Raw genomic sequence first — 12,074 nt, 5'->3', positions numbered from 1 at the left:
CTCTACACAATAGAATTGGGGGTGGGTGGGGTGGAATAGGGTTTATGTAATAAATCACTTAAAATGATTACCAGGACATGAAGTGCAAGGACAAAAAAAGCAAATGAAAAAAATTAGATAGAGAGCAATAGGAAAGCCATTTTATAATTGAGCAACAAAAACACCACAGCACTCCACCAAGGCATAGCCTAAATACAGCTGATTTAGAGGTCCCTTGCTATTCATAACATTCATACCCCACTTTGCTTCCAAAGACCCTGGAGAGAAGATCTGTAAACCTGGAACGTTTACACCTATGACTGTTGGGAGACAGATGTTGGGTACAGCTTCCGGCACTTGGAACTCAAAAACATCTGGAGGACCGAAGGTTGCCCACCCATTGCCTACAGTACCCTTCTAGAGTCTAGTGTCCCATCAGATGTGTTGCATGACAAACGTCTATCATCCCCATCAGGTATGACTCCCATAGTAGAAGAAGCCTTTTAGTCTTTTGGGTTAGGGCAGAATGCCCTGCACAGACTGGCAATAGCTGTCTGGGGAAGGCAGAACGAGGTTTTGTTCAAAGAGATGTCTTTTCCACCCTTACCACCCATTGTCCGTTCAGGTGGAGAGGCTGGAGAGAGAACTGAGTCCCTCTGCATGCAACGCAAAGACCTAGTGCTAAACTATACATCCTATACACACAACTATATATATACACACACACACATACTGTACAGAGATACATTATTTGGCTAGTAATGAACATCTGTAAACTACCCAGATCTGACAATTTGGATCCTGGCAAAACTGCAACTCACGGGACATTTGGAAGAGAAAGGTGTCTAAAGAAAAGAACACATGCCTCTTGTTGCAGTGGAGGTCATAGATGGGTGTTTTGAACTGAATTGATTTGACCATTTCACCCGTTCGCAAGGAGTGGAGATCGACACAACAATAAGGAGGGCTGGTGCTGAAAGAAAAAATAGGAGAAATACATGCTTAGTTATTACCTATATGACTATATCATTGTTTAAATCTGAAACATATTTGACTTAACAGAACTTGATTTATTAAGTTTATATGGCCATCCATCAACAGATATTTTCTAGGCAGTTGAACAGAGAAAGACCAATAGAATATTAAAAATACAAAATACAATAATTAAAAGAGGCAACACAGATTCACCTTTAGTAGAGGTGACACCAAATAATTAGCAGTTCAGATGAAAAGCCAGTTTCCTGAAAAGCAATAGTTTTAATCTAACCAGCATGCAAGCACAAATGCACAGGTTCCTAGTCTTTGAAATGCTTAAAAAAATAAAAAAAAGGGATGAGTATAAGATTCAGATGCATACTGAAGCAGATGTAGCTTGGGTTTCAGCAGTTCAGTAGCTCCGAACAACTTTTTATTGTTCTCCACAGTAACAAAGCATGAAAAGTGATGTTAAAAAAAATAAGTACTGTGTTGCCTTAAAAACCTAGAAATTTTCTTTAACATTACGTTTTTGGGATAGTAGCCCACTTCTTTGGACAGAAATGCAAAATTAATTATGTAAGGACAGAAAAACTATGCAAGAGATCTAATTATTTTCCCCCATTGTTTTATGATTTCTTAAAAATTCCTTTTTGCTCTCCTGTTTTCCCTTTTTGGATTAAAAACCTTCAGACAAAGGTGTCTTCTCTAACCTCACCAACAGGCAGAGTTGGTCACCCAAAGTAGCACATTTTGGATATCATGAGAGGATGGCTGAGAGTTAAGTCATTTAATTCCTTACTAGTGCACATTCACTGAGAGAGGTACTGAAGAAACTGTGTCTTCTGTGTCCAAATAACTTATCTGGCTTTGTGTACTACACATCTTGACCTCAGTAGGTGAAGGGCTGCATTTGCTACTCAGCCTCAGATAGCAAAATGTCTTGAGGCAGACCCATTTTTACTGATTGTATGTAAGTCATTCTATGACATTTTGGACCCAAGAATAGGATAGAATAAAAATGTCTTAAACCAATAAAAGCAAAAGATAAATAACAACTTGGTGGGTTCTGGATGGTGGTTTTAAAAAAGTAATCTTTAACACCCTCCCCTCTTTCACTAGGTAAGTTGAATGTGTGAGGTAATGTCACGTTGAGAACTTGTTTGCACAAAGGTGGCAAGAATTTGGGACACCACTGCATCATCTTGTACATTTTAAATGACTCAGAGTGGTTGGGAAACGAAGTACGGAAAAAGGAAGGGTGAAATTTTCTGATATTCCCCCCCAACCGCCCAAATCTCTGCAACATTTAGTTTGTGTCTCCATGTTTTGACACATGGACACTCAGAAGGATCCTGGGTGGGCGAAAGCCTTGAGATTTCACGCCAAAAAAACACACACGTTGCCGGAACGCTTAGTCCAGTCTTAACGGCCCAACAGCTGAACGGCGCAGCTGCTCACGACATCCAAGTACAAAGAACCCATGGTCATTTTAACAGACTCGTTATTTGTTTTAACAACAACACAAAATTCATATGAAGCACGTGTCGCTTTTATCATTTTAATATAAATAAGGTTCTCCAGCTGTTCCTTCATAGAAAGCCAGCTTTCTTTTAACGGAAAAGAGTGCAGCATGTTATACGAGAGGCTGAAGGGAGAGCAACAGACACCATTTTGCAAGCCAGGAAGCAGCTTTGATCTGGCAGGTCCCTCCTGTGACACCTTTCCCCCCCCCAAGTCTTTCATCCCCACCTCCTCAGCGAGTGCAGAAAAGGGTTGGCGGTTTCCATAGCCCAGCACACTGGAAGTTGCATAAACTGACCAGCTGTGTAAATACATACATATACTAAAATTCTTTTTTAAAAGAAAGTAAGAAATATTAAGAAAAGGGTCTTCGCAACAGCTTAGGTGCACACAGAGAGGAGACAAGGAGGTTTATAAAGGTGCATGTGGGTTGTACGCCCAAAGGAGCATATGTGGAAACAACATGCAACTGAACATTTCTTCAATTTCAAACAGTAACAGATCCCTGGGCATTGAAAACTAGATGTCTTAAGGCAGCTTTGCAGCTTTTCTAGCTACTCTCTTGACAGAGAAATTATCAATGGGTTGATTGTTTTCTTTTTTGCTGCTGTTGTTTTTGTGTGGAAACATTTAACTATGCAATCCCATATACCCTGAAGTGATATAATTCGGCTGTGGTCTTCACTACATACGTGTATGAGAAATTCCATTAAAATAGATGGAACTTACAGTATATGTGAGTACAGACTGAGCTGTCATTTTACATTAGGGACATATAGAATCTTTCAGGAAATCTTCTCATAGGATAGCTATAGTCTATTTCTTGTTTGGTTGGTTGGTTTACTGCATTCGTATGCGGCTTTTGCCCTAGAACCGGAACCAAGCAAGTTTAAAAAGTTTTTTCAAAACAAAAATGATAGAAATGTTAAAATAAGACTAAATCCATTATAACAGTATAATTAAGATTAAAATATTTTAAAAATATTGTTGGTATGTTAAAAATACTAACACACAGTTTCTGGTGCTTGTGCCAGGAGTCTCAAAGCCATTTCTTCTACTAGTTTGTTCACATACACAACTGTGTCGAGACTCAAGGAACTGTAATGGAGGTCTGAGAACTGCATGGACACTGCCTGGTGCAAAAGTCCCATCTGCGGGGATTCATTGGCCATGTTCTGATTCACACATGCAAGTTGCTGCTTCATGCCACAGCCATTAAGTGGAGAATGTGCCCAAATTAGCTGCTGAGCCCCACAGTTCACCCAGACAACTCTGGCCTAAAATCACATCTGTGAGAACAGAAGAGTTTGGAAGGCGAAGGCCAATCTTCTCTAATTTCCAGATGTGGATAAGTCCTCCAGATGTTTGGATGGCATCCCCAGTCATCCCATGCTATGTTGGTCGGGGATAGTGAGAAGTACAGTCTAACACATCTGGAGGGATGCTGGATTATATCAACAGGCCTGCAAATCTAATACATATTCTGTTTTCTATATACTGGTTAGCCGACCCTACTTGGAAGAGCTCTAAATCAAGTACTGGAGATGACAGCCTTCTATGCAGTTTGTTTCCATCATTCAACATTCAGCGATATGCTCCCAGTGAACATGATAGCTCTGTTTAGCTAACATAGTCAATAACTGCTGTTAGACTTCCATTTATCTAGAGTTTGAGAAAGTTACTTTTTTGGATTACAACTCCCAGACTCCTCCAGCTGAGGAGTTCAGAGACTTGTGGTCCAAAAAGGGAATTTTCCTAAGTTCTGGCCTCTGTCTCAGGCCTAAGTACAATTGTGATCGCAAACTACAAGAAACTAAATTTAATCCATTCAAACTCGGAAAATTGACACATCATTGATTCAATGGGTCTACTATAGTTAGAATAACTGGATTTCTGCCTAATTATTTGGTAAAAGCCATCTATCTCAGCAGTTATTGCCCCATCTTGTGGTGGTGAGTCCTATCATGAAACTGTGCATAGTGGAATTTCTTGGCATCATGAACAGTCATCGTCCCTAGCTTCAGAATTTTGTTTTACAGAGGAGATGGGGCAAACTGTTCTGAGAAAACTGCTCTGTTCAACCTTCTTTGAGGTCTGACAAATGATGGCTGATATATGATAGAGATTTGCTCTCTATATAGTAGGGGTTTTAAACTCAATTTACCTGGGGGCCGCTGGAGGCAGAGTCTGGGTGAGGCTGGGCTGCATCAGATTTTCCCCCAAGCGGAGCAAGAGCCCGAGGAAGCCGCCCAGGAGTTTCCTTAGCCGGCAGACAGGTGGGCTGGCTGGCAGTTCTGGATGGATGGTGCAAGAGGTGCTGTCTTGGGAGACAGCCGGCGAGTGAGGCAAGGCTTTTTTTAACTCTCGACAGCAGAGGATGTGTGTTCACTTTGGGGGGGCAGGCAAGGTGAGGGCCACAAACTATCATCTGGGGGCCCGCAAATGGCCCCCGGCCGCATGTTTGAGACCCCTGCTATATAGCAAATCTGTCCGGAATTGTATCAGGACAAAATTTGGCATTTGCCCAAAGCGTGTGCATGTCACTGAGATACAACACAGCACAACACTGTTCAAACCTAACACAAATTGAAAGAGGCATGGAAACACTTATTTTTTTAAATCAGAAAAAGGTGCCCCAAATTGTAAGCTGTGAGTTAAAAGGCTAGGTCTTCTCTAACGGGAGGAAGAGGAAATATTGGAAATACTGGGTCAGGTAATTCTTCTGTCTTAAATTCCCGGAGAACAAGTTGCAGGAATGAAATTCAATAGGAAAAAAAATCTGCTAGTCCACCCTTGTGCTCCTCTGTTTAGCTCTGGCAAGAAACCTATTTCACAGAAATGGCATCCTCTGAAATTGGTACCCCTTCCAGAAACTCCCCCATTCCCTTGCTTAACACTTACTTTAAATTCACCATTACTCACCACTCCCTAAAAAAAAGGGAGATCGCTGTGTGTGTGTGTGGATTGTGCAGCACTGCAGGAATCAACACTGTGCTGCCTACTTTTGCTTCCTAGGCTCACAGCTTTTTGTGGCATGGCAGGATGCTCTTGCATCCCCCTACACCACAGAGAGCAGCTGCAATTTCCACTGAATTTTGGTGGCACCAGCGGCAATGGTGGCAAATTCAGTCCCCCCCAGAAAGTTATTTATTCATCATTTAGAAGTAAAAATATTTCATAATTCTACTTTTCAGTTTTTCCGGTTTAAGCAAACATATAATAATTGAGCTAACCTTCATTGTTTTCCTTTCACAATGCATACTTTTCTTTTTAAATTTGGAAAAACACATCCAGAGATTGAACTTTTGTTTGGTTAATCAAACAAGGGCCAAAACACAGTTTTGTTAAGTGAACATCTCACTTTGTTTTGTCATTTTAGCGTTGTGGGCTGGGGAACCAAATGCAAAGACACAGAAAAATTAGTAAATTAGTAACATAAAGGAGTATGCATGCACACACATACGGGGAGAGAGAGAGATTCACATACTCATGACCTGTTTTTAATTTTTTTTAAAAAAAAGAATAAACAACAGTGCAGTTAAAATAGACTTTAATTTGTTCTATATATCAAGCCTCAAGGAATTAATAGTATGTTTGATGTATCCATTGGAATTCATATACGCAAGCTTATGCTATTAAAGGATAATGATGGAGATTCGGGGGGGGGGCATTCAAACAACAGAGCTGCCATAATGGGAGACTGTTCAAAGGCAGGCACATCAATCAAACGAACCAAAAACAACAACAACAATGCAGCTTCAGCAGAATAATCATAATGCAAAGAGGCTACCAAAAAAGAGAGTCCTGATTTATCAAGTATCTTAGAAGCCTATATACAAGATAACACTCTTTCCAGTGTTTTCCTGACAGCTTTGTAGTTCAGAGAGAGAGAGAGAGAGAGAGAGAGAGAGAGAAATGATATAAAACAGATGTGGAGGGAGCTGCTTTGTTTGCAAACAACAACTGCAAAAAAAAGGGAGGGATGCTGCCATGGGGACAGCAGAAAAGAGGTGGCTGATGATAGGACCACTCCGGAAGAGGGACTCCTCAATAGGTCCTCTGTGGCATGCTTGTGGTAGTAAAATGATAAACAGTCAACAACGGAAGCCTATTGGCTTCTGCTTCATCTTGGTGGCATTGCAATGAACCACGTCCTTATTAGCAAATTCACCCATTAAAAAATCCAGCCTTTTGGCTCATTCAGAAGTGCTTCAACCCTCGGGAGCACAGATATTGGTCGACTGAGTGCTTTTGTTCTTTTTCTCTTATATGGTTGATTGTTATTATTGCTGCCTTCTGTGCAGAGTCAAGCAAAGACATGGAAAGTATTTCATAAGTAAATACTGTGCATCTTCCTCTGCAATTTCACGGGCCAAATTTGATATTAGTCACAGCTAGAATAGGCCCACTGAAATCAGTGCAACTGAACTCAGTATTAACGAGTCATATCTATATCAAAGGGTCTACTTTATATGCAATTAAAATTGAATTTAGGCACATGTTGCACTTCACATCAAAATTTCTTCACAGTACTCCACCTTTCTTAGCGTGTTTCAGAGATTCGTAGGTATGAAAAAATAGATAAGAGAAAGTGCTGAAGTTTTTTTTTCATATGTCAGTGTGAAATTGCTGAAACAAGATTCAAATTACTCAGTTTAATTTGGCTCTGGGCCAACCGTGTGTGTGTGTGTGTGTGTGTGTGTGTGTGTGTGTTTGTTTTTAAAAGGGGGAAAATTATACCACCGTGGTGTAAATTCTAACAGCACTAGACAGTTATAAAGCAGCAAGCAGGAGAGCAGTTCAGTAGGTGTGTGTTCTGAATACCCAAATAACAATTCATCACTAAAATCTCAGGTTTGGGTTTGGGTGTGGGTGTGGTTCCTTAATGGTGGAGTCTGGTTCATATGGAGAACATGCCACGAATACCATTCAAGTTCAGAGTCAGACCCATAAATCCAACATCATCCATAATACTAAAATTGCAGGGTACAAAACCTGACATTTGGTATGCATGCAACCCAAGACATCCTGTACTTGAAATGTATAAAGCATGATGTACCCCAAAATAATTAGAATCCTCCCACACCAATGTGAAAGCTAGAATTCAGAACACACACATGCACAAGAGGGAGGGAGGAGGGAACAGAAAGAATACCAAACTGCCTGTTAGCTTAGTTCAGTTATTTGGGCCTCGGGTGTACTAAGGAGGTACAGTATGCACAAACTGTCAATGGATCATGTCCTAAACTAGAACCCTAAAATTATGGGTAGAGTAGCTTTAACTTCACTTGAGGTAGAGGGCTCTATGTCTGCAATTTCCATTACAGAAAAAGTCCCATTCCTTTCCATGGGAACTTCTGGGAAGTGCCACACAAGCTGCAGGTGAAGGGGACCCAAACCTTGGCTGAGATTGCAGTGGTATACAACGCACTAACCTCTGACACCTTTCCATTATATGGTCCTACAAATGCTGGCCATTTATACTAAAAATATCAAAAACAGAACAACTGCCCAACCACAAAACACTTGTACCCAAGGGCCGGGACTAGGACACAAGGCTTGGCAGACAGAGTCAGAGAGGGCTTTTAAGTCAGGTTTTCATCTTATAATCGCCCCTTCCCCAACTTGCAGTCTTATGGACGGTGGTTGCCAACGCCTTCCATTTATAAGATTCCTAGGTTTTCCTAGCACTTCTAAAATGGGATAACTCCACTCCCAGCCTTCAACACTATACATATATGACGAAATGTCTATGAAGAGCACTTCTTCTGCTGCTTCTGCCTTTTTTTTTTTTTTTTTGGTAAAATGCTACCAGATTTGGTTTTTGGATATTGTGTTAATAGCCAAAGTTCCAAGGCCAAACCACCCATCTGCCAAACAAAACAGTCAATTTGGCCAAAGGTGGGATCATGAAACCAAAAAGCCTAACTCCTGAGAAAAACTTCAAAGAGTAGGTGAGCCTGCCTTTGTTTCTATCTCAATATGTGTCGGTACACTGCTACCATGTCTTTCTTTCTCAGTCTTATGCTCTCTTTCTTTCATACACAAAAGTATGTCTCCTGCCTATTGTGACGTGGGGCACCATCTCTCACTGAGTTGTAAAAGGAAGCACAAGCCAGCATCATTGCCGAAGCCTGCCTCACGCCAAAAATTAGTTGGAGCCATGCTTTCCATTCCAAACAAACCCAGCGCATGTCCTCAGCTGCTATGGCCTTCTCCTCAATCCCATTTTGAATTACATAATGTACATAACAGAGTCTGTTTCAATACACAGACTAAGAGTTCACCCATCAAGACTCCCCAGAATCATCATCGTCATCATCATCTTTGATAGGCCGGTGTATTTTCATATCCCTTAGAGTGCTTCATCCCAAAGCCTGATCTCCATTTCCCACCTGCCTCTCTAGGGCTCAGTTTTGCATCCTGAGCTCTATATTAGCTGAAAAGTATTTGGAAATGGACATTGTTATACAGATGGTTGACAAGAGCACAAGGTTAGAGGGAAGGCATAAGCTGGCAAATCAAGACTGAATCTCACACCCCAGCTCCATGCAGAAGACCTTAATTTTCATTGTGTCAAAGGGCAGGTGTATCCCAAGTTAACAAGCAATGTGATTTCTTCACTAAGCTGCTCCATTCTTTCCTGAACACCAGAAGTTGCTTAATACCAGGGTCAAACAACCTGTCCACCAAAATTAGCACACCCTGTACTGACAGTATTTCTCCAAGGTCTCAAGGAAGGCATGCTTTTTCCATCTTCTGATAGCGGATCTTGTCCATTTTCATGTTTGTATACTTGTGGGGAGATGGGGAATCCAGATCTATGATTGTTTTCCCACATTCTGTAAGAGTACAATCTTTAGAGAACTGCACTATATTTCCCCCCCTAATCATCCAAAGAAAAGATCTTGGAGGATGGCACCATAAAGGCTAACACTTTTATTGTGAAATGCGCCATTATGGATTATATACTATTTCACATGATGAAATGGGCTACAACCCACAAAAGCTAAGCCTATAAAAATGTCCATATCATAAAGGGCCACAGGAGTTGTTGTTTGCCTGTTTTAAAAAGTGTGGCCACAAATGAACAGATTTGGAAACTGCTAAATAAAGTGATAGATAAACAGATAGATAGATAGACAGACAGACAAGACAACTACTTCTTCCTGACTAGAATATGCAAGGAACACACATAGGTTCAAGGCTGTAATTTAGCTGGCTCAGGCAGCAACCTCATTTCTTCCTATATCTATTGACAGTACCTTGTGGTTGAGTATGGAATAGGACATCATAGTAACTTCCACTACAAAGGCCCCAAGAGAGTGAAAACAAGAATTCCAGCCCAATGTAACCTGCAGCCAGCCAAAGGGATTTAAAAATATATATCACAATACATCCTATAAACAAAACCTGGCTGCCACAACAGAGGAGGGGGAAAAAAACCTAGAAGAAAGCTCTACTTAACATTCTAGAGAGAATCAAAACAACAAGCCCCAAGCAAACAAAACTTGTGTTCTGTACATCAAGCACAGCAACTGCACACGGCCACAGAGTTTAATAAAAAGCGGTGGTGATGCTGAAAAATTTGTGGCACTAAAAGCTGGCTCTGGTTCCTCTGACTTTTGCTAGCAGTCAGTTTTTCCTAAGCCAGCAAAGAAAGCAAAACACAGCAGTTCTGCATAGCCACTTAAAGATGTTAAGAGACCCAGCCGGCCTGGCTTTTGCAGTCAGCCAAGGCACATGAACTGCAAATCAATTTCTTTAAAAAGTTTATATTGTCAGACTTCAGCATATATATATCTATGTCTATGTCTATCTATCTATCTATATATAAAGTCTTTTTTAAAAGTCAGAAACATTTGAAAGAATGTATTAAATGTCAACATAAATTCCTATAAGGTGATGAGAGCCTATTGATTTTTTTGACATTAAAATATACAGTATACAAAATGTAAAATATTCAAAACTATACACAGAAATATATGATACGTTTTGGGGTTTTTTTGGGAGACATTGCAAAGTGAGCAAGAATAAGTCAGAAAGGAATATTCAGATATTTGGCAATTGACTGTTCAAACCTGCCTACAAGGGGCTACTTCCATACTGAGTTCTTTGAACAGACAGATTTATATACTGCAGGATAAATCATAAATGGTCATATGTCAGAGAAGATGCCCTCATGCATGCCTTCCTGAAGGTCTCAGGGGTTATCATGTCCCGAGAGATCCTGGTCTTTCTTGGGGGACGTGTGTGTGTGTGTGTGTGTGTGTGTGTGTGTGTGTGTGTGTGCGGTGTGTGTGTGTGTGTGTGTGTGTGTGTGTGTGTGTGTGTGTGTGTGTGTGTGTGTGTGTGTGTGTGTGTGTGTGTGAGCTGCTACTTGTCCTCTTTGCCACTAGTAACCCAGTCTTCCACCCTCAGTTCAGACTGTTTGGTGTCTGTGGTCTAAAGCTTAACCACATTCAACACGTACACCTACTCTCAGACTGGAGCAGATAGTGTTATACCTACTTGCCATACAGTTCCCAACTCCTATAAAGGTGGTAGCCTTAATTTAATTCTACCACGATAGAATAATAAGAATTCAAAGTTACAATTTTAAGAGCTGGAAACATTTTTTTAAAAAAGACTACACCCAGAAGGACTCTGGAGATGTGAAACCAGTATGGAAACCACCCCAACCTACTTGGGTGGTTACACCACGAGGTCTTTTCCAGTTCTGTGATTGTGGCTCACGGGGGTATTGCAACAATAAGCCAACAGACCTTGTACTGAACTCTTTGGGGAGTTATTACTAGGAAATCAGGAGACCAGAGAGAGCTTAGGAGAGTTATTATGCATGTAGTCAAAAGCCAGCAGTCTAGTGCAGAGTGTGTAGAAAATCAACTGGGAACACTTTGTGTAATAAAAACAATCATTTTTCAAACTAACAAATTTATTTTGGGGTAGCCTTTTGTGGATTGCAATCCACTTCTTCGGACATAGAGTACGATATTGAGGCCATAAGTTTATGGACACAATGTAAAAAATGTGACTAGAACCCAGCTGAAAAATCTAAAAGAATAATCTTACATACAGGTCTTTGGGTCAACATGCAAGAGTATCCAACTTCCACAACAGCAAAAAAGCTCTCCTGTTCAATCTGAGGAGTTAGATTGCTAAAAAAATGAATGCTGGAGGGATAAAGAGTAGATCTGTGCATAAAAAGATGCCATCTAAATTGTGCTCCTAATCACAAATTCCTGGGCTGACCATGTGCTCAGACTCATGTGGTTCCTTCATTCTTAGAGTTATAGCCACATACAGGTCATTTTTTACAACACTGCCAACTGGTGGATGTCTAGTAAAATCCATGTAAGTGAGATCCTGCAAGCATGAAGTCAGCCAACCCTTGGGTGCTACAGCTAGAATGAGAAGATCTTGGTCCAAATTTCTACTTCATCCATGAAGCTCACATCTAATGCCTTCGCATGTCACCACCTAGGCTTAGCAAACTTCAGTAAGGTTGTTGTGAGGATGAAAAAAGAGACAGAGAGAGCCACATGTAGCACACCTTGCATTACAAGAAGATGCAGCAGAATGAAACTATAATACCA

At 40.8% G+C, this 12,074-nt stretch overlaps 1 protein-coding gene across 5 annotated transcripts in view; it reads right to left on the bottom strand.

The window, feature by feature from the left end:
* Positions 1-12,074, bottom strand: part of BCAS3 (BCAS3 microtubule associated cell migration factor) — a 410,844-nt gene that overhangs the window by 362,877 nt on the left and 35,893 nt on the right. For all 5 annotated transcript variants that reach the window (XM_072978539.2, XM_072978537.2, XM_072978538.2 and 2 more), the window contains exon 8: positions 845-952. In XM_072978539.2, the coding sequence (XP_072834640.2) occupies positions 845-952 (108 nt within the window). The remainder of the gene's footprint in view (positions 1-844; positions 953-12,074) is intronic.

The sequence above is a fragment of the Pogona vitticeps genome, chromosome 7, assembly GCF_051106095.1.
Source record: "Pogona vitticeps strain Pit_001003342236 chromosome 7, PviZW2.1, whole genome shotgun sequence".
NCBI classification, from domain to species: Eukaryota; Metazoa; Chordata; class Lepidosauria; order Squamata; family Agamidae; genus Pogona; species Pogona vitticeps.
Note: the sequence above shows the minus strand (reverse complement) of the source record. Positions and strands in the feature narration are given on the sequence as shown.